This window comes from Sus scrofa, chromosome 1 (assembly GCF_000003025.6).
Source record: "Sus scrofa isolate TJ Tabasco breed Duroc chromosome 1, Sscrofa11.1, whole genome shotgun sequence".
Lineage (NCBI taxonomy): Eukaryota > Metazoa > Chordata > Mammalia > Artiodactyla > Suidae > Sus > Sus scrofa.
In genome coordinates, this window is record NC_010443.5 from 11,700,945 (window position 1) to 11,724,304 (window position 23,360).

The 23,360-nt window shown below is 43.5% G+C and overlaps 1 protein-coding gene across 13 annotated transcripts in view; it reads right to left on the reverse strand.

The window, feature by feature from the left end:
• The window catches only part of TIAM2 (T-cell lymphoma invasion and metastasis 2), a 249,364-nt gene that overhangs the window by 52,439 nt on the left and 173,565 nt on the right, over window positions 1-23,360 (reverse strand). For all 13 annotated transcript variants that reach the window (XM_021071939.1, XM_021071937.1, XM_021071938.1 and 10 more), the window contains 5 exons: window positions 22,027-22,188; window positions 19,726-19,830; window positions 18,583-18,661; window positions 16,454-16,546; window positions 15,273-15,536 (listed from right to left, as the gene is read on the reverse strand). In XM_021071939.1, the coding sequence (XP_020927598.1) occupies window positions 15,273-15,536; window positions 16,454-16,546; window positions 18,583-18,661; window positions 19,726-19,830; window positions 22,027-22,188 (703 nt within the window). The remainder of the gene's footprint in view (window positions 1-15,272; window positions 15,537-16,453; window positions 16,547-18,582; window positions 18,662-19,725; window positions 19,831-22,026; window positions 22,189-23,360) is intronic.

Genomic DNA, 23,360 nt, shown 5'->3' on the forward strand with positions numbered 1-23,360 from the left:
AGCAATGACAGAAAGACAGCATTAAATGATGCTGCATATTTAACTGGGACCCCTCGTCTCAGGATCAAAAATGTTCTAGTGGGTTAATCATTAGGCCCCTAGACGCCTTCTGAGAGGAAAACTGCAGACCAATAATCTTCTCTGAAGATGACTGGGGGAAACAAATCTAAAAAATCATATCAAAGAAGTTATGAGCAAATAATAAAGGGCTTAATTAGGTTTTCAACCACATAATCCCCTGTGGCATTAAAGTTGTCCACCCTTGACATCTGACAGTCTTCGACCTACTGTCACCCCTTGGTGTCCACAGGGACCAGTTTCAGGGAAACCAAATCCAAGGATGCTCAAGTCCTTTGCATCACAAAATAGTATTTCCCATCCACACTGATTGAATCTGCAAATCCAGAATCTGCAAATGCGCGGACACAGAGTATCAACTGTACTTACATTTAGATAACCGAGTTTGTGTGAATTAGGTTCTTAATCTACGCAATTTAATCAATTTCTCTATTCAATTTCTCAGAATTTCCACTATGTAATTCCATAAATAAACAGTTTATAGAGAATCAGGAAATTTTATATCTGAAAAGAATCTCAGAATTGAATCTATCCAATTTAATTCATTCATCTTATGTATCTTTTGTTATCAAAAGAGAGTTAAGTGCAATTTTAAGAAGAGGTAAAGGTTTTGGTAAGTTGAGGTTGCCAGTACAATGATACAGCATTTCATAAATACAAAATTACAAATTTTTTTCAGTTCCCCAAACTCTTCCCACTGTATGAAATTCTGTATCAACATTTCAGATACACAGTACATCTTGGTGCCAAGAGCCATGGAGCACTGAGTTTATTTACATAGAAAGCCTTAACATTTCTCAATTTTTAAATCTGCAAACTTTGTATAGCATTGATTATTTTTCTAATCAACTCCAATTTCCATAAATTTTACCCATGCTTTTACTTAAAAATGCAGTGGTTTATGACATCTTTCATTAATGACGTTTGCTGTGCTCTGCCGCCCAAGCAAACATTAATCATCATCAGTCAGTGAAAGAGAATGAAAATCAAACCATTGAAATGAAACCATTGATGGGCTATTCAGTGAGAGACGAAGATAACTTTGAATTGACCCCATTCAAAGGCTAGTCAGGTCCTAACCCGCACTGTGAACAAAGAGCCCATCCTTCCTTTATGTTCCTCTGATAGAGATAAAAATGAAGCTATTTTGGGAAGATATCTGGGACCCTACGTTTCTTTACTGTTCCTATTCTCGTGTCAAGGAAATTCAAGGCAGCAGTTTGAATGTCACTGTTAAGCTTGCAGAGAAGTAACTTCTATCACCACATAAATACCACGCCAGAAAAATGTAATTTCATAAAACCTCCAAGCGCACGTCCCCCGAGGTTACATTCCAGTTGGTGATGTTCTTGACAGTGCAAGGTCTCTGGCAATAAACAGAGAGAAGCAAATACTGGGAGGAAACGTTTCTTAATAGCAGGCTGCCATGATTTGATTCAATTATCCCGTGATAAATACCCTCCGCGTCTGAAAGTACATTTAGAGGAACAGCCACATGGCAGGTGTTTTCAGGAAAGGACTGTTGCAGCAAGGCCACCTACATGCTCACGACCATGTGGGGAGGAATAGGCCTTGGAGGTGGGTGGGGAGGAGAGGGGAGATGCACCCACATCCTCCTTCTCCAGGAGCCTATGGCTGTGCCAACAGGCCTCCCATGGTACCTTATCTGGGTCCCTAACGCAACGTACAAAGTCAGTGGCAAAAGGATCTTCAGCCGAGGCTTTAATCCCACCAGAAACGGACGTCTGCAGAGCGGGAAGGACCACCCAGATGTCACTTAGTTATATTCAGGGGCATATGATAGACACCAGTATTTCTGACACCTAAAGAACTTTGATAAGGAAGAATTTAAGTTCAAAACCCTTACAAAATACGTAGTTGGAACTCGACTCAAAGACCTTGGGAAGAGCCCTAAAAAAAAAAAAAAAAATTTTTTTTTACAAGATTCTCCCGGGGGATGTGCTGAGGACCGCTTCCCTTCGGGGGGCGCTCTTGTTCTGTGGGATTAAAACAGGGGCAAAAGGAATATTATTCAGCCATAACGAGGATGAATGAATGAAGTAGTGATTCATGTGACACTCTGGATAAATCTAGAAAACATCAAGCTAAACAAAAGAAGGCAGACACAACAGGCTGCGTATTGTATCATTCCATTTCCAAGAAAGAGCGGAAGAGGCAAATCCACACAAACAGTAAGGAGACGCGTGGCTGTCAGGACCTTTCCCTGAACCGAGCAAGCTCCAAATGATCACAAGGCCGTCAGTTCCTAAGTGCCACCCCCAGCCCCCAGATAACAACCCAGATAAGACCAGGGCTGCTAGCCATCCAGTTATATCTAAATTTGTTTTACTGCAGGACACATGACTACTGAGTTTTACTCTCTTTATGTTAATAGAGGTATATTTAAAAGGCAAAAATGTGGTTAAAATCCAGCTTCCCCTACACAGAGAAAAACAAGTTATAGTTCTCCGTCTACCATCGACCATGACCTTGTCCAAGTAACTAGCAACTTAATGTGTCTCTGTGCCTTGATTTACCCAGCTGTGAAAGTAAAATGATAATAACACATCTCTGCTCCATGGGGTGATGTCAGGGATAATTAGAGCTTTTAAGGTTCTTGGTGATCTTTATATTTGAGACAGCCTGCTATTATTACAAAGCCTTAACAAACACCTTCTTGCCAGCAGTCAAGACCTGATTCTATTTAAAGAGGTAATGAGATTCGATGCAAAATCAAACGGAATGCTTGATCCGCTACCGCTTTTTTCACTTCATAAACTTTCATAGTAAGTCCACATTGTTATAGTTGTGTAGCTTGGTGCTTTAACGGTATTAAATAACTAAATTTTAAAAAAAGAAAAAATGGTAAACGGTGTTACCCCTCATTTTAAGAGCTGACGAAACAGGAGGTAGAATAACCTGGCCGAGGTGAGGCACTGACCCGTAGCTAGAATCCAGGTCTCCTTTCTCCAGACCCATAGTCTTTTATAAATGTTAGTACCCCCAAATTAAACTTAAAACACCCCTCACTATCAGCATTGACTTTACCAGTGATACGGATGTTACCGTTCTTTTTGACTGTGGTTTGGGGTGATCCACCAGAATAGCCCCATGTCGGAGTTCCCCTCCCAGCTCAGTGGTTAACGAATCCTACCAGGACCCATGAGGTGGTGGGTTCGATCCCTGGCCTTGCTCAGTGGGTTAACGATCCGGCGTTGCTGTGAGCTGTGGTGTAGGTTGCAGACACGGCTTGGATCTCGCATTGCTGTGGCTCTGGTGTAGGCCAGTGGCTGCAGCTCCGATTTGACTCCTAGCCTGGGAACCTCCATATGCCATGGAAGTGGCCCTAGAAATGGCAAAAAGGCAAAAAATAAATAAATAAAATAAAATCAAAATAGCCTCATGTCATGGGCACCAATCAGCCCATTAAAGTTGCACAGCAGAGCAGATATGGTATATGGGCTGGGCTCTGAATTCTCCCAGGATCCACCGCCTGATGGGGTCAGGGATGTATGGTTCTTGGCGAGCAGAGTCAAGGGCCATCCCAGAGTCCCCTTGGCATGTGCGCAAGTGAGCAGAGCTTCCTCTCGGAGAAAGTCTCAGCATAATTCACTTGCAATCAGATTAAAAGCAATCTGGGGCGTTCCCTGGTGGCTCAGAGAGTTAAGGATCTGGCATTGTCGTTGTAGCGAGGGTTACTGTATGGCCCTGGAACTTCTTCATGCTTCAGGTGCAGCCAAAGAAGAAGAAGAAGAAGAAGAAGAAGAAGAAAAAGAAACCTGGGAAACTTCAGGGTATGGGCCAAGGATGTTTTTTATCCCCCGGAATGCACTCTCAGAGATGCTGCCTTTCCTTGATAGGCTTCTATCAACTGGTTGATAGAAGAAAGAAAATATCTTTCACTTAATAGATATTTGAGTGAAATACCTGCTATGCACCAAGAATTGTGCCAGCTGCTGTGTCTGAAACATCTCTGTGTTCCTTAAAATACCTATTTTTCAAGGGATCGTCAAGCTCTTGAATAACAGGTGAATTACGACAAGCACACAGAGTGACACCGCAAGGCAACAAATTCTAACTTCCACATCAGGTGTGCAAACAAAACGCTCTCAGAGTTCAAAAGAGGAAGAGGCCACAATCTCTCCCAAGTGACATGCAGGCAGCCCCCTTCTTACAACACAATCCTAAAAGGACCGAAATTGAGTTCACAGGTTCTGTGAGCACGTCTATTCCCAGGGATCTAAAAAATTATAAAATTTCTATTTAGACCTTGCTTTTAAACACACCTGGTATGTATCTTAATCTTCTCCTCCTTCCCCAGTGAAGGTATACGACCTGCTGAAGATCAAAGAGCATCCTCATAGGGCTATAGGCTCGCCAGCCAAGGCGCACCTGACCACTGGCATTTTGGGGTCATAGGTATTAAATTATGAAACCTAGGTTACTTCTTCTTCTTCCTCTTCTTTTCTTTAGGCCCACACCTGTGACATACGGAAGTTCCCATGCTAGGGGTCGAATCGGAGCTGCTGCTGACAGCCTAGCAACACTGGATCGGAGCCGCATCTGCAACCTATGCCAAAACTCACAGCAAAGCCAGATCCTTAACCCCCTGAGTGAGGCCAGGGATTGAACCTGCGTCCTCATGGGTACTTAGTCAGGTTTTTAACCCACTGAGCCACAATGGGAACTCTGAAATCTAGGCTTCTTCTCAACATTTTTCAGCTCCCCTTTCCACTTTTTTATAATAATGAAAAAAATTCAATAAACATGCAAATAATTTTGCTCACACTACAATGCAAAGATGCCTAAACCTCACAGATGAGTGATGTGGTCCTTAATTAACTGAACCATAGAAGTCAGAATCGGAGTCACAAATAGCAATTTAGGAGTAAAGAATTCATGTGGGGAGGTAAAGGCAAAAAAGTTGAGACGAGCACGTCTTTCTGTTTAGCGGCTCCCGAATGTTTCACTGGAAATGCTGGAGTCTCTCACAAGCCTGCTGGGAAACTTTGGGGGGCAGGAAAGAACATTCTATAAACGGTTTCATGTGGCAGAGCATTTGCCCCCCAACCGGGGGCAGCTGGTCAGGGCTCCTCCCAGAAGACACACAATAATTTTGCTAACAGTTCCATACGTCTCCGTGCAAGTAAATTTTCCCAGAGCTACTAACAAGGAACAAAACCAGACCATTTGAACTTTGTCACATTTCCCATAACACGTCAAAGTGATTAATGACCAAAATTCGAAAAAGGATTAAAAGATAAAGGGGCTTACAGGAGAATGGACAATTTATAAACAGATAATCAGGGCTGAGTACTGCAGCATCAGAAATATAATTATAAAATGCAACAAACCATAACTGCTATTTGAAATGAAAGGAAGTGATTTATGGCACTTATATTTCAAATTTGATTGTTTTCTCCTATAAACAAATATGTGTTTGCCTTACGCTGTGAGTGAAACTCCTTAAATCAGGCAAGTTGTCATTAGAGTCGCCTCCCTTTCCCGTTAGGTTGCTAACTCTGACTTTATTGATGGCATTTTACAGATGGCTTTCATTTAAGCCATTAAAACCATTTGGGGAGTTCCCACTGTGGCTCAGCGGAAGTGGTGAACCTGACCAGTATCCATGAGGAGGCGGGTTTGATCCCTGGCCTCGCTCAGTGGGTTTAGGATCTGGCATTGCCGCAACCTGAAGTGTAGGTTGCAGACACGGCTCTGATCCTGAGTTGCTGTGGCCATGGCGTAGGCTGGCAGCTACGGCTCTGATTCGACCCCTAGCCTGGGAATTTCCATATGCCGTGGGTGCAGCCTTAAAAAGACAAAAAAAAAAAAAAAAAGTAAACAGGTGGGGTATTCACTATAAACACAGAGGCTCAGCCATGGTATTCTAAAAGGAACTCCTGGTCTTTGGCCAAAACTGCTCCCGACAGCTTCCCTGTCTTAGCTGATGGCAACTCCATCCTTCCTGGTGCGAGGGAAAACCCGAGAGTCCTTCTTGGCCGCCTCTCCTTCCCTCACTCCCACAGCCATCGCTGAGACCGTTCTCTTGGTTCCACCTCCATCGCGACCACTGAGAACAAAGCCGCCTTCACACTCACCTGGCCACTGCAAGAGCCTCTGTCCCACCCTGGCCTCCTACAGCCCATCCTCAACAGTCAGTGATCCTCCTAAAACACTGGCCGGACCATGTCCCGTCTCTGCTCAGATGCCTGGAAGGCCCCACATGTTGCTCAGGGTCAACATGAGACCTTGGGAACAAGTCTGGGAAGCACCCACACAGCTCTTCCACAGTGCTTGTTTCCAAAAAAAAAAAAAGCACGTCTATAGTGTTGCAAGCTGAACTAGCTGCTTTTTCACAAAATGCAATTTTTACTCGAGGAAACAATGGACAGAAAATATTTTTTAATGAAAGAAAATGTGTTGTTTTCCAAGGAAAAAAAAAAAGACAGTATTTATAGATAACATTCAAACTTTCCAGCAAAAATTTGAATCTTGGAACACGCGTATTCACCACCATGAGCTTAATAGTTTCCCGATACTTGGAAACATTTCCAGTGAGGTTGAAGGTAATACTAAGGAATGTGATTTTTAACGCTGTACAATGAAATGCTCGCATTTGAAAGATCTGCATAACCCAGTGATCTACTATTTTCCAAATAACCACTGCATGTTACAAAATCATACATGAACCCACTCAGTCAAAAAATGGGCAGAAAATCTAAACAGACATTTCTCCCAAGAAGGGATACAGATGGCCAACAGGCATCTGAAAAAGTGTTTAGCATGGCTAATGATTAATTATAGAAATGCAGATCAAAACTACGAGGAAGTACCCCCTTACACCAGCCAGAAAGGCCATCATCAAGAAGTCTACAAAAAATAAATGCTACAGAGGGATGTGGAGAAAAGGGACCCTCTTAACGCTGTTGGTCGGAATGTAAATTGGTACAAACACTGTGGAAACTAGCACAGAGGTTCCTCGAAAAACTAAAACTGGAACTACCATAAGATCTATCCATCCCACTCCCGGACTGAGGAAAACCATGACTTGAAAAGATCGTAGTGTTCACTGCGGCATGCGTCACAATAGCCAAGCGACGGAAACAACCTAAATGTCCATCAGCAGAGGAGTGGAAAAAGAAGATGTGGCGCAGGTATACAATGGAATAAAAAAGAATGAAATAATGCCATTTGCAGCAACAACATCGTATGTTGAGGAAAAGATCCATTCAAAGTGCAAGACAGGCCAAAGGATCTTAATGTGACCAAGCAAAGAAAGTCCTCCAATAATGTTTCAGATTCCACGTTGCAATTAACCTTGAAGGAACTACCGCTTGTTGAGTTCTGATGTAATATTAAAGGAGAATAGTCACAATTATCTGAAAGAATTCTTAAAATACTCCTCCTTTTCCAACTGCAAGTCTATGCAAGGTTGGGTTTTCTTCAAATCACTTCCACCAAAACAATACACTGCAATAGACTGAACGCAGACATGGATATAAAAATCCAGCTTCTGTTAAGATACACATTAAAAAAAATTTACAAAAATGCAAAAAAAACAGTGCTATTCTTCTCACTGATATATACATGCTTTAGGGTTGGAGAATTAGTTCATTAAAAATATGCTTGTTGGAGTTCCCGCTGTGGCTCAACGGGTTAAAAACCCAATGTGGTGTCCGTGAGGATTCAGGTTCAATCCCCAGGACTGCTCAGTGGGTTAAGGACCCAGGGTTGCTAGGAGGTGCAGCATAGGTCGCAAAAACAAGGTGCGGCAAGATCACAGATGTGGTTCAGATCCAGTGTTGCCAGGGCTGCAGCTCAGATTCAATCCCTAGCCTGGAAACTTCCATATGCTGCAGGTGTGGCCATAAATAGGAAAAAATATATATGCTTATTGTGGAGTTCCCTAGTGGCTCAAGGATTTGGTCTGTCACTGCTGTGGCAGAGGTTTGATCATTGGCCCGGGAACTTCCACGTGCCACCAAAAAAAAAAAAAAAAAAACCAAGGGGAAAAAAATATGCTTATTGTGTATATGAAGTAGATTCACTGTTGTTACATTAAAATAAATTTTAATAAATTTTAAATGTCTTGATTTAAATTTTAATATAGTAAATATTGCTAGATACTAATACAACTAAGCTCTTTAGGGTCCCTGATAACTTTTTACAGTAAAGGATCTATAACAAGTTTAGCAATCACGGAACCAGAGCAATTATGACAGCGGATTAATCGTTATCTGTCCCATGTCTATATCCCACAGCCTGCCTACCCTGAAAGTGGGAATTGTGGTTCTTTCTTTCTGTATCTCTGCCACCAAACACAATGCTTGACATGTAAACACACATTATCTTAAAGTTCTAGAGGTCGGAAGACTAAAATTGGTCAGCAGGGATGTATTCCATCTGGAGGTTCAAGGAAAGAGTCTGTTTCCAGGCCTCATGGGCTTCCAGAAGCCACCTGCATCCTCTGGCTCACAGGCCCTCATCACCTCATCACACCTTCCCTGATTCTGACTCTTAGAAAGACCTGGTCCTTACAGGAGGCCCATCCAGATGAGCCAGCATAATCTCCTATCTCAAGACCCTTAATCGAATCACATCTTTGAAGTCCCTTCTGCCATATTCACAGGTTCCGGGCCTGTGGACATTCTTGCGGGGCCATTATTCTGCTCACCACAGCTGTGATGAAGACAGCGCAGTAAAAACCAAGGAGAAAATTACTGCACCTTTTCCCCCAACACCGAAGAGTCTCCAACAGGATGAGAAGGAAACTAGGAACAAGGATTACATTTGGCAGAGAAACTGGGTGGCCAAGAATGGGGTGGGAGAAATATGCCTATTTTATTTGTTTAACTAACACGTATGTGGCCTTTACTATGTGCCAGGCACTGTCTAGCTCTTTCCAAATATTAGTTCCTTGATCCCATAAAAATCCTAGACTATTTGACAGCTACAAAAACACACCAGAGGCATTCCTGTCGTGGCTCAGTGGTAACAAACCAGATTAGTATCCATGAGGATGCAGGTTCGATCCCTGGCCTCGCTCAGTGGGTTAAGGATCCGGCATTGCCATGAGCTGTGGTGTAGGTCGCAAATGTGGCTCGAATCTGTGTTGCTGTGGCTGTGGTGTAGGCTGGCAGCTGCAGCTCTGATTCGACCCCTAGCCTGGGAACATCCATACGCTGCTGGTGCAGCCCTAAAAAGACAGTAAAAAAAAAAAAAGAAAGAAAGAAAGAAAAAGAAAAGAAAAGAAACACAGTAGAGAGGGCTTAAGTGACTTGCCCACCCAAGGCCACATACCTAGTACGTGGGCGAGTCTGGAGCCAAGACTTACACCCAGGTTGTCTGGCTAGTGTCCCTGCTCTTCGCCTCTCAACTCTATAGTTTAGGGAACTTATCTATCATGGTTTAACTTTTTATCACGGCTAGAATTTTGTACCATGCCTATGTATTCCAATCCAAAAAAAATTAAAGATACAGCCACAATACAGCTGTCTCAAGAAGCAAAGCTAAAAAGGAGACATCCATCCCGAATCCTTCCTGCATCTCGATTCCTTCAGAGGGAGGAATAAAGTCAGGAACATAAGTCATTCTGAGGCCCTTCCAAAAAAAGGGGAACTGAAGTGGAAACGCACGCAAGCATCATTCGGCAAAGTCAGTACTCGCCACGGCCACAGGCACAGTCAGGTCTCTTTGCTTTCCTCCTTTTATGTAACACGCTCTGCAACGTTCCCTCTTTCCAGCAGCAGCCACCACCGTTTTACACAACTACCACCTTACAGCAATCTGGCTCACGCTGTACGCACGGGAGTCTCGATTCAATCCAAACATCCCGAACTCTCAAAACGGCTATTAAAAGTGACACAGCCAACAGAAATTGCATACTGCCTGCTTCAGAGAAATTCTGGAGATTTTTACCTGAAAGGTGAATGTGCATTTTATGTTAGGAGAGAGAATACAGGACTGGCTTTACTCAAAATGCTGGCAAACTTTATTCACTAGCTTCTCCCTCAGCTGCAACACTGCCTCATTCTCTATGCTACAGGCACCTCCTCACCACCAGGCGTCCCTACGCCAGGCCAGCCACGTCCCCAAAGACCACACCATTAGTGGACACGGCTTCACAATGCAGAGGAGCACTCTGCAAAGGGCACCGACGGTAATTCATTTATTCTTTCTTTCCCCAAAAAAACTTGGATTTGAGTACTTACTTAAGGGATTACTGGTCATTTAAAAACAACAATATTTTAAGAGCCAAAGGAATGAAGCTGTAATAGTGGAATAAGAAAGCCAATGTGCAGAGGGTAGGGTATTTACCCTGGATGGATTTCACACCACACATTAGTTCTCCTTAAGTGACTGAATTCTCTGTATTTTCTATAAGGCAGCTTCTTCAGCTACATGTCATGGTACGTTTGCTATAAATTCCGGGAATTCAGGGTTTTAATACAATCGGGTCCCAACACACCTCCCAATGCTGTTTTCTGTTCACAGAGAGCCAGGCTGCACGCTGTATGTGAAATGCTCTCCCCCCCACCCCCCCATCCACCTGTGGACCCACCATGCACAGATTAAACGCTAACCCTTCTCCAATTCCTAGACCTCTCTTTTGGACCCCTTTGCTCCAAATACGCAGAAAAACCAGTGGGAATTCCACCTCCAGTTCTCTTTATGGAAAAGTATTTTTTTTTCAAAGGCAAGTTCTTATTTACAAGTGTTTTACTTTTTCCTGCTCAACTGAGAAGCTCCTTGAGGATAGAAAATAATAATATCTAACTCATTTCATATACCTGCGACATTTAGCAAAAAGTAAAGAAACAGGTGAATAAATGAATGAATGAAAACGAGAAAAAGGAAAAGAAGTTTCCTAACAACACTAAGTTCTCTTAAGAGACTTCGCATCCAAAGACCACAGTCCCCTTCATGGCTAATAGGAAGCCATGTGCCCACTAACGCTGAAGAAACTGAAAACTGCCTTCGGCACCATCGTAGGAAACTCAGAATTCGAAGCCCAAAGGGCTCTGTGTCCTGGGCAAATCAGTATTTCCCACTCAGATCTTCGTTTTTAATGGCCGCATCCACGGCCAGTGGAAGCTCCTGGGCTGGGGATTGAACCTGCACCTCCTCAGTCCCCCAAGCCACTGCAGTTAGATTCTTAACCCACTGTGCCACAGCAGGAACACCTCCACCCCCTTTTTTTTTTTTTGTCATTTTTTTTATGGACCAACCGTCTTTAGGAACTTGAATATGTTTTGACATCTGGAAATCTGGGGTGGCAGCCAGACAGATTCCATACTAGCAGTTTCACACACAAACAGGGCATTTTCTGAGCTCAATGCCGTTAGGCATCCTATACCAGGCAATGGAAGCCGAAATGCCCTCACTCTCATAAACAGGAACTGAGTGGGTTTGCCACATCAGAGCCGGCTGACTCTGCCACTGGTGAAAATCTCTGTCAGGGACACAGACATTCCCAGGAGCCATTCATTCCAAAGAGCAAATGCGCATCTAAGTGGCTCCTGGTAGTTTCAGACTCTGTACTACTCATACGTCAATTTAAAAAGAGAGTGATTCAAAGTCGGGCAGGGAATTAAAAAAAGAACCCTGGGCTGCAATTACCTTCATCATCCGGTAAGAAGCATCTGCGGGGCTGACATTATCTAAATGGAAGCAGGAACACAGGTCTTTCCTATTTCGCCTGCTGTTAAACACCCCCAACCCTACGGGGGCCGTATGAACAGCTGTTTATAGGTAGAGAATACATTAATGCCACATCAAGTTCAATGTTTACCTAAAGATTTTGTACAGAAACTCTATGCCCAATGAGACTCGCTTAAAAGCTGTTGGAATTTTTCAAAAGAGGGCATACACTCAAAAAGGGGTGTTCAATATAAATCAAAAAGCAGCTTTAACAGGAGCCCAGTCTCAACAGGGCTGGCACATCTCATCCCTTCAATGGTGGCCTTGTTGGCTCAAAAATAACATTGGCTTCCCGAGGGAATTCCAGTGGTGGAATGAATGCTCGCTATAAAAAGTCTTTACAGATGACATTTCCGCTCAAGTCAAAGACAGCCTCCAGACAATGCTGGATAACTCGAACAGAAATTCCAACCCTTAAAGGCCAGAATCAATGGTCATTTAAGGATAACGAAGGAGCCCAATATTGAGCACCCATCAGCTCCCAGGGCGTCCCTGCCTGAACCACTCCTCCCAGTGCCACTGGGATGTCACAGCAAGCCGGGGCCTGCTGGAAGTCCTCTGCTTCTCGGTCTATCAATCTGCTCAATGGGACCGTCTCCCAAGGGTGGGCTGAGGAATGAATGCAGGGAACTAAGAAGTCAGCCCGCTGCCTCCTGTGCTCACTGAGGACTGCGGTGCAGGCCTGGGGTCTGTAACCCCTGATTGAGAGCACAACACACACAGGCACACCCGCTATCATTTGCAGGGGACTTTATATCTATTATCTCATTTAATCCTCAAAACCTGGGCAGAGAAGCCTTCAGGAAAGGGTAGGTCCGACTGCTGAGGGTCAGACCACCTCCCGTAGGCCACTGGCAGTGTGAGGGAACCCTGGTCCGTGAGAGCGCTGGCACTACCCCAGACCACCTGAAGGGGGCTCTCCAACCCCAGGACTTTGTAATTAGCAAACTTCAGGTGAGTCTTAAGTGCTACGAAGTCTGCAAACTATTTCCCTAAACACTGTGCATGTCTGTGGATCTCAAATGCTGGTAGGATGCTTCAGTTTTAGAAAAGCACAGAGCCTGAAGAGCAACTCAATCATTCCCAACCCAGAACTGTCTCGGCAGGGGGCACAGAAGCTGGGGTATCATCCACTCATGCCCACTCCTCCCTAGCTGATTGCAGCCCCAAGGTCGCACAACCTGTAAAGGGCAGGCCCTGACCTGAATCAGGTGCGACTCGAAGCCTGTGTGCCGTCACCATACCACCCACCTCCCTGCCTCCACAAACACGGGCTTCTCCCATCACTGAGATGTTAGCCTCGGCTAAGAGGCTCCCTCTTTTTTCTCTCTTTTATCTCTCCATTTCTCCCCCTCCTCCTCTTCTCTGTCAACCTTAGAAACAGACAGGCTTCCTTCTGAGATGGCCACTCCCAGGCATTCAACTTCCTTCACAAGCTGTACAACTATTTCAACAAGAAAAGAAACTCTGGAGTTCCCGTGGGCACGGTGGGCGAAAGATCCAGCATTGCCGCAGCTGTGGCGGAGGTTGCAGCTGAGGCTTGGATTCGATCCCTGGCCTGGGAACTTCCATATGCCATGGGTGTGGCCAAAAAAGAAAAAGGAAAATAAATAAGTGAATTCTGTATTTGCCAAGCAGCTGGGGAAGCAATGCATTGTGGTTGTTTTGTTTCCAACACAAGTGCGTTACTCTGGACCAGAGTGGGGACAGTCAGTAAAGCCCTGGGGAGAAGCTGCTCCATGCCCAAAGAGCACAGGAAACCAGGGAGGGGACAGTGGCTCTTTCCCCGCTGGGAGTAAACTGCCTGGGGAAAGAGGATGCGCAGAAACAGTCACCGGAGCGGTGGGGGTACCTGTGGCAAGACCAGTGTGGAAAAGCACCACCACCATCTGCCTGTGCTAAGCCACCTGCACACACGGACGGGGCATCCCTTGGGTATATGACAAAGCCGCAGCCCATTAAAATGGCCCCAAGGACACGTACTCGAACAGCCAACTAACACATCCAGCGCTCCTCTTAGGCCGTTTCCTTGTACCAAAAAAAAAACAAAGAAAAAAAAAAAAAGGAAAAACGAGCTTCACTGACCTGCTTGATCCTTAAGTTTTTTTTTAAAAAAAGATAAATTTGCTGTTTTTGCTGCTTTCTATAGAAATTCACTCCCGCAAGTACCCAAAGTATTTTGCCTCACTTTGCAGTGATTTCTTTATGTAGTGATGTAACGGGCAATGAATGTATCCCTCGGAATAATGAAGCCAGCAACGGACACGCGATGTCTTATACGAATACTCTGAGAGCAGCCCAGAGTGGCTGAGTGACGGCCCGAACATCACCAAGTAATTAGCTCATCATAATTTTTGTTTCACGACCCTGGCTTTTACACGCCAGTGGTCAATGTCATGGTGTTTTAAATTGGAGGTAAGCCTCAAGGGAGGAGGAAGAGGCAGCATCTCCCTCACTAAATCACAAATCTTCGTTTTCGTTTTTGGCCACTCGAGGCATGTGGAAGTTCCCGGGCCGGGGACCAAACATGTGCCACTGCAGTGACAGCACTGGATCCTTAGCCTGCCACACCACAAGGGAACTTCTGAATCACAAATCTTATAATCTGATTAATTCCAAAAAATGACCTAAAAACTTGCTTTATAATTAAATCGATCCTAATAATTTCCCTTTTTGTGTTTTTCATTCCTTTTTACATTCAGAGATTTCCATTGGAAATCTTTTTATCACTGTAACTACACATAAAAATTACTTCTTGTGCTTCTAATATAAGACCCCATGCTTGGTCTCCTGTGGGGCCCGAGCAGCTTCCTCTAGCCGCACAGAGGGAAACCACAGGTTTTCAGTATGAGCCGAAGCCTCTAATTTACTTGACTGCAAAACATGAAATACACACGAAAAATAAGCTCAGAAATTCAAAACTTCAAATGATTGTCTCATGTGGAAATCTTACCCTCAGGAAAATAAACTGGCATACAACTTTTCATTTGTAGGCCTCCACAAACTTTTAATATTCATGACCTACATTAAAAGTTTGCAGTTTATTGAGAAAGTAGTATGCAACAAAAGAGGTAGGAATTGAATTGCATCAACTGTTCTTAAAACTCAGTAAGTTTCTGCAAAATGTTTTTTAACCTTACATTCAACAGAAAAATCAACTTTGGCATTTATGTTGGCTTTTTTCCACCTTCAAGCACGAAGTAATTACAATACTAAATATCACAGGGGAAATTTTTTAAGACTGCAATTTTAGAGAATGTTATTTTGTGCAAAAACAATTATTTTCTATTTTCACCAAAGTGTTATAATTACCAAAGTGCCTGGAATTTTTAATCAAATCTACTTGGTTGGCATCTGTGTTCTTCTCCTCAGAAATGAGAAAACATTCTCTGAACAGCTTAAATAATCTAAGTTTGCAAAGCAAAATTACAGCCTAAAAATATTAGCTGGTGATACCAGCAGTGAAGAAGGAAGAAAGAACAAAACCTTACCATTTGCTGTATTCTTTTTAAAATTATCCAGGAATTCTTCCAGAAGCTGGGACTGGTTAGGAGGGGGCAGCAGACCCTTCTGGTCCCTTGAGAACAAGTCACTGTCTGACCAGGAAGAGCACAGAGTCCCTTTTGTGTCCGGTGGCCGGGCAATCAGAGTGAGCCCAACGCTCTTTTCAGAAAACAGAGCCTCCATCTGCTTGAGGTCAAGATCAGACACGGCTTCCCCATTTAAGGTCATGATTTCATTGCCCTTTCTCAGCCCTGAGAAGGAAGAAGGGGACACGGAGGAAGAAGAAAGGGAGAGAGATTACTGAAAGAAAGAAATTTTAGGGTGGAAGACAGCTGCCAACTCAAACCACCTGCTATGCTCAGGGACCTTTCTGTGGCTTCCTTCAAAGAAAGCGCCGACACGGACAGTATTCAGATTCCAGTGATGACAGAGCAAATTTCAGTTCTCTCAACAGCAGTACTGGAAGAAAGAGTCTGAGGGTCACTGGAATGAAAAATTCCTCTATGTGTCTGATGGTCGATGCCCTGGAGAATAACAATTATCTACGTCTGTGTGCCTCGCTGGCTCTCACCGTCTCTTTCTCATCCGTCTGTACATACGCACGTATATTCTCTTCGTGTGTGTACATTCTCTCTCCTTCAAACACACACACAAATTCTCTCTCTCTGTGTTTATATATATACACATATATACACACACACATATATACATACATATATATGTATGTACACGCATAAGCATTTTCAATTAAACCATGAAGTTTACTTTCTTTAAAATTTTAGGAGAGGAGTTCCCGTGGTGGCGCAGTGGTTAACGAATCTGACTAGGAACCATGAGGTTGCGGGTTTGGTCCCTGCCCTTGCTTAGTGGGTTGACGATCCGGCGTTGCCATGAGCTGTGGTGTAGGTTGCAGACACGGCTGCTCGGATCCCCTGTTGCTGTGGCTCTGGCGTAAGCCGGTGGCTACAGCTCCGATTAGACCCCTAGCCTGGGAAACTCCATATGCCCCAGAAATAGCAAAAAGACAAAAAAAAAAAAAAAAAAAAAAAAAAAAAAAGATTTTAGGAGAAACTCTTTCCCGGCAAAACCATAAGAAAATTTCCCTAGACAGACTGCGTTGCACAGTTTTCAACTCAGAGAGAAGAGAGACGCCGTGTGTCACACACACCTTCCCCGTACGCCAGGCCGTCAGGGAGAACATCGCTTATGAATATGCGGCTGAGATGCTGATGCTCATCCACCTGTGCGGTCACTGCAAACCCTAGGAATGAAAATAAAGGGAGAAAGCACGTCTGCATTCATCACACTAATTAGTTTCCCCAACTCAACTGGCAGTATTTCCTTGAAAATCTAGTCTCCCAAGCATGCGATGTTTAGAAAGTCTCACTAACAGCTATTTTGAAAGCACTGATATCTAGCAGGGGCATAAAAAGTGGAACGTGTTGGATCGCAAGGCTTAAGAAAAATGAGTGCACAGTCTTCTTCAAATTTGAGACAACACATCCATGTTTGGAGCAGCCTTAGTACCAACACCGAAAAGGAGGAAGCAACCCAACTACACTGACAGATGAATGGATAGGCAGAATGTGGTATATACATACATACCATGGAATATTATTCACTCATAAAAAAGGAAGAGCATTCTGACACATGCTACAACACAGAAACACCTTGAGGACATCATGCTATGTGACATAAGCCAGCCACAAAAGAACAAATACTGTATGATTCCACTTATATGAGATACTTAGAGCAGTCAAATTTATAAAGACAGAAAATAGAAGTGTGGTTGCCAGGGGAAGGAAAAAAAAAAAAGGGACATTATCGTTTAACAGAGTTCCAGTTTTGTAAAATAAAAGCAGTTCTGGAATGGACGGTGTTCACAGTTTCACAACAAAATGAATATATTTAATGACACTGAACTGTCCTATCCATCACACTTAACATTGGTTTTGAAGGTAAACATTATGGAATATGTTCTATACTACAATTTTAATTTTTAAAATTTTTTTTAAAAAGTTGAAACCAAAAAAGACAATCTTATTGAAATAAAGTTTGCTTCAATACAAAATATTTGTTAAGAAACAACTCTAGATGGGGCTAGGCACTTTCAACAGGCGGAACACCGCTCAAATGGATACAGCGCTTGCCCTAAAGAGGACCACGTGGGAACACATCTTCCCACTCAGAGACTAGCTCGCTGTCTCTGTGGTTGGAACACACATTTCCAGGTCTTGGTCCTCTGATACCGGAAGAGAGGTATGTTCCCCTGTTTCCTCTGTGCCTGAGGCAGGGCCAGGGAGATTGTGGTCACCAAAAAGTATCTTTGCAAGTATCTTCCATCCTTCCTTCATTCATCTACAAAGAAGATTCACCGTGGAGAGGAGAGGACCATGGAGAGTAGAGGCCAATGAAAGCATGGACAAAATCCTCAGGGAGCTTCAGAAGGAAAACCAACATACCATTTGGGTCCAAACAGATGGCGTAAAATTAAGACTCCAAGAACGTGTCAATTTTATCATTAAAAAAAGAAAAAGAAACAAAGAACAAAGCATAACAAAGGAAAGTGTAACACATGACAAACGATGATTAGATTTTGATCAGCTTGAGTCGTTTTAAGGAAAATAATTACATCATATTTAATAAGAAATACTCTTTCTATGGAGATATTTATTGATCAGTATCTAATTATCAAGTTTCTATGATAAAAAACAGAACAAAAGACAGGAGGAACTTAAGACATGAACACAGGCTGTAAAGAGCTGAAAGCCAAGCTAAACACAGACAAACAGAAGTGCAGGAATTAAATAATACCGACCCTTAATTATTAAACTGAAGGCAAAGCAATCAGATAAGGCTTCTGGAAGAAAGTTACTTCTGGAAGGACAGGTCAGATTTATACAATCTGAGAGGAGGGAGTGGGGGAGGGAGTGAAGGGAAGCAGTGAGGTGGGTGAGAAGCTAAAGAACTGCTACGTGAATCATCAATTCATCCACGTAGAACCACAGCCGGCCCACAATAAATCCACTGTGTTGTTACTATCACCAGCATTTGGAATTTCTTTTCCATTTTTCCACTCCTTCCTTTTCATTATTCTGGCATTTCCCCCTAATATTAACACATATCATTTCAGCTGGCTAAGATACATAAACAGAAATGAAGGAAAAGAAACCAAAGCTTAGAAACTATTGTCATCATTTCTGAAAACGTAAAGAAAAAAATACTAGGTCAGACGAGGGCAAACTGGACAAGACTGGACCAGACCAGATGGTTGCCAAGGGTGTTCGCTGTCCTTACCGAAGTCAGACACGCCGCCCGTCTTCGTGAGCTGCACGTCGTAAACATTTAGCGGAAAGACTTCTATTTCATCATAAACCTACAAAAGGTAAAAAGCACACAATCCAAGGATTTAATGTCATAATATTAGAAATGCATTTTGACTGCTTCTAAACTAGAAGCCAAATTAAAACAGAACACCCCCCCAACCAATTATATATTTTTTAAATTAAGAGCCCACATTGGTGTAACCTGTGGAAAACAGTATGGAGATTCCTCAGAAAACTAAAAATAGAATTACCATTTGATCCAGCAATCCCACTCCTGGGCATCTACCCAGAGAAAACCATGACTTGCAAAGACACATGTACTCCAGGGTCCACTGCAGCACCATGCACAACAGCTAAGACATGGAAGCAACCTAAATGTCCACGGACAGAGGAGTGGATAAAGAAGATGTGGTACCTATACACAGTGGAATATTACTCTGCCATCAAAAGGAAAGAAGTAGGAGTTCCTGTCGTGGCGCAGTGGTTAACGAATCCGACTAGGAACCATGAGGTTGCAGGTTCAATCCCTGGCCTCGCTCAGTAGCTTAAGGATCCAGTGTTGCCGTGAGCTGTGCTGTAGGTCGAAGATGCGGCTCAGATCCCACATTGCTATGGCTGTGGTGTAGGCCGGTGGCTACAGCTCTGATTAGACCCATAGCCTGGGAACCTCCATATGCCTCAGGAGCGGCCCTAGAAAAGGCAAAAAGAGCGGGGAAAAAAAAAAAAAAGGGAAAGAAGTAATGGCATTTGCAGCAACATGGATGAACCTAGAAATTATCATGCTAAGGGAAGTCAGTCAGACAGTGGGACACCAACATCATATGCTATCGCTTACATGTGGAATCTAAAAAAAGGACACAATAAACTTCTTTGCAGAACAGATACTGACTCACAGACTTTGAAAAACTTATGGTTTCTGAAGGAGACAGGTTGGGGCATGAGGGGATGGGCTGAGGATTTGGGATGGAAATGCCATAAAATTGGGTTGTGATTATCACTGTACAACTGTAAATGTAATAAAATTCATTGAGTTAAAAAATAAAAATAAATAAATAAAATTAAGGGCCCACAGAAGGGGCTGCAAAGTCCCTTTCCAAAGCCAATATACACTCACCTGCTCTTGCATATACTCAGACGGTGCAGGAATACAGTATTCAATGTTTTCGTCCACTAATTTTCGAAGCTGAAGGCCATAGTGGCTGGGTTCCAACTGCCTCATCTATGAGGAAAAAGACAGTTATTCAGATGTTAAATGTTCTTTCTAAATGCATCGGTGTTCATTAAAAATCAAACTGGAAATTTCTAGAAGAAATACCTTATATAATTTGCTTCAAACTACCTAACAGCTCAAAGTTAAGTATGCAGAAAGAAAAGGGAAAAGTAATTCTTTTTCTTTCATGACCACACCCAAGGCACATGCAAGTTCCCAGGCCAGGGACTGAATTAGAGCCACAACTGCTGCCTATGCTGTAGCTGCAGCAATGCCGAATCCTTTAACCCACTGTACCTAGGTGGGGACTGAACTCATACCCCCGCATTGATCTGAGATCCTGCAGTCAAATTATTATTATTTATTTTTCTTTTTAGGGCCGCACCTGTGGCATATGGAGGTTCCCAGGCTAGGGGTCTAATCAGAGCTACAGCCGCCAGCCTATGCCACAGCCACAGCCACGCCAGATCCAAGCCACGTCTGCGACCTACATCACAGCTCACGGCAACACCGGATCCTTAACCCACTGAGTGAGGCCAGGGATCAAACCCGCAACCTCAAGGTTCCTAGTCAGATTGGTTTCTGCTGGACCATGTGTGGTCAGATTCTTAACCCACTGTGCCACTGCAAGAACTCATACAAATTATTTTTAAGAAGGATTTCTATAAATGATATTGCTTATCACTAAAAGCAAGAGCTGTAGTTTGAAGAAGTTATGGTCATACATATCTTACTGTCAGCACATGTTCTCTTCTGGTAGATTGGTTGTACCTAATTTTAAGTCGTTTCCCATTACTAAAGTACAGAGATTTGTGAACTGTGAATGATCTCATAGTCTACAGATTTCAGAATTAGAAATCTCCTACGCCATCAACTTTTCACAAGGAAAGAGATGTATATACACACAGTCTTTCCCATACACATTTTCAACAAGGAGAAATCATCTCAAGCCTATGCTCCAACAGCGTCGAATTCACCCACTACATCTGACATTCTCTGTCAGAATATTTACCAACTTTTTTTTTTCTTTTTCTTTTTTCCAGCTGCATCTGCAGCATATGAAAGTTCCTGGGCCAGGAGTTGCATCGCAGCTGCAGCTGCCTGTCTACGCCACAGCCACAGCAACACCAGACCTGAGCCTCATCTGTGACGTACTCTGCAGCTTGCAGCAACACCGGATCCTTAACCCACTGAGCAAGGCCAGGGATCGAACCTGCAACCTCAAGGACACTACATTGCGTTAACCCACTGAGCCACAATGGTAACTCCAGAATATTCACAAACTTAGTAACTGACAGCACTGCTATAGAACAATGCTGTTGGCTGTCTGAATAAACACCGTACATAACGGAGTAAAAGAAAACTGCATTCTTAAGAAAATAAGCTGCATATAGAAATATCTGGTTTCCTAGGGCTTAAGTCAAAGTGACAAAGGAGGGCTAAAATGAAACGTTATCCATATCTAGTAAGCACTGGTGGTATGGCCTAGCGGTTAAGGCGTTGACATTCTCACTCCTGTGGCATGGGTTCGATCCCCAGCCTGGGAACTTCCACATGCCACACGTGTGGCCAAAAAAATTATCTTAAGAAGAGTTACCACACACTACATGACTCTTTTACCTCTTCATATATTTGCATTTTCTCTGAACACTTAAGAATATTTCAGCTCTACTGTGCCATCTGGTGGTCTGAGAGCACCTGATCTGCAGCTGCGGAGTCGTCTTCAGCCCTCTCAGAGGGCTCTCTTGAACACCTATCATAAGCTTCCTCTTCAGAAATAAAACTCAGTGCGAATAATGACTATAACACCATCGCATAGCAATTTCCATGCAGCACCTATGAGCGGTGCCAAGTGACTTGTTTAATCTAGAGGAACTTGACACAAGCACTGAGGATTCACTCCAGCTGCTTCAAAGTCTCACAGAGCACTCTAAGTAACTTAAGTAACAACAAGGCTTCATAATTATTCTGGAGAGAAAGGCATACAAAGAACTTCAGTGAGATGGCTCGGGCTCTTCAGGAAGGCCAGGGGTCATGACTTAATACATTCTCCTAAGACACGGAGGAGGAGAATGCTAATAACACGTAAATTAACAAATATTCCATTTGTTCCTTTGCATACAAGGCGAGGTCTTAAACACCCTGAAACTTCAGAGGGCGCAGGAGGGCCATTCAGAAGTATATTTCTACCGCAAAATCCACTACCTTGCAGGCCAAGGTCAGAACGTCTTCCACTCTGTGCTCCGGCTTGATTGTCAGGGTCACGGCTTGATGGTCGTGAAAGTGGATGTCGGTCTGGCTCTCCCACGTGCCGTCTCGGGGACCCCCATCTACGGCGGACCCGTATATGTGCAGCAGGTCATCCACCTGTTTTTAGATCCCACAGGAAAAGGCAGACAGACTTAATAAACCAATGATGGAAACTACTAGAGGAATGCCCCCCTTCATTTACAGGAAGCTCTTTCACGCTCCTCACGTCTCTGGATTCCATGACCCCTACCCCCCACCCCAGGGGCAGGCATGCCTGAGTTTCCTCATTCGTTACACTAACTCTCATGAAACTGAAGCCCTGGGAGGTGGAGCGACGTCAATCAACTCCTTGTCCAGTGTTCTAGCCACTATGCCATTTGCCTCTGAGCCCAAGTGAGAACACGGCAGGGGACAAGAGGGCTGCTAAGTGTCTACTCCTACTGCTCTAGAATTGTCGGCTGGCAGGGGCCCCTGGAAGTCTGCATCTAAGCCACGATGCCAGTGAATTTCAGACACGCTCTCGCCCAGGGCCCCGGACGCCCGCCTACATCCTAACCAGGAGCTTCGTTTAACATAATCCAAAGCACATTTATCTTCTCTCTTATTTCTACTTGCTTTTTTTTTTTTTTTAAATGGACCTATCATCCTGGTTTGGGGATTCCATCCTTCAGCCTTTTCACATCTAGACACGCTTCTAGCAATCATCCCCAAGCAGAAGCTTCCAGAAGCTCTTCCCAAGGAAGTTTCGTTTCCTAAACCTCACCATCACAGTAATCCAATGACCTCATGGTAATATGTAATTCTGCCAAATATTTTTGTTTTGTTTTGTTTTGTTTTTTAGGGCCATACTCGCAGCACATGGAGGTTCCCAAGCTAGAGGTTAAATCAAAGCTATAGCTAATAGCCTACACCACAGCCACAGAAATGCCAGATCCAAGCTGTGTCTGTGACCTACACCACAGCTCATGGCAACACCAGATCCTTAACCCACTAAGGGAGGCCAGGGATCGAATCTGCATCCTCATGGATGGCAGTCAGGTTTATTAACTGCTGAGCCATGACAGAAACCCCACTTCTATGATTTATAAACAAAAATAGTTAACATTTATTAAGCAGCTCAAATTTTTCCTTCTTCTTAGGTTCTTACATTAGTCTAATGATAAAGACAAGACTTGACATAAATCAAAAGATTCATGTCACTGATGAGTGATTTTACTTTGAATTCCATGCATTTTTTAAAAATCCACAAAGCAAAAGATCTTCCTTTTAAATAGGATTAAAATATTAGA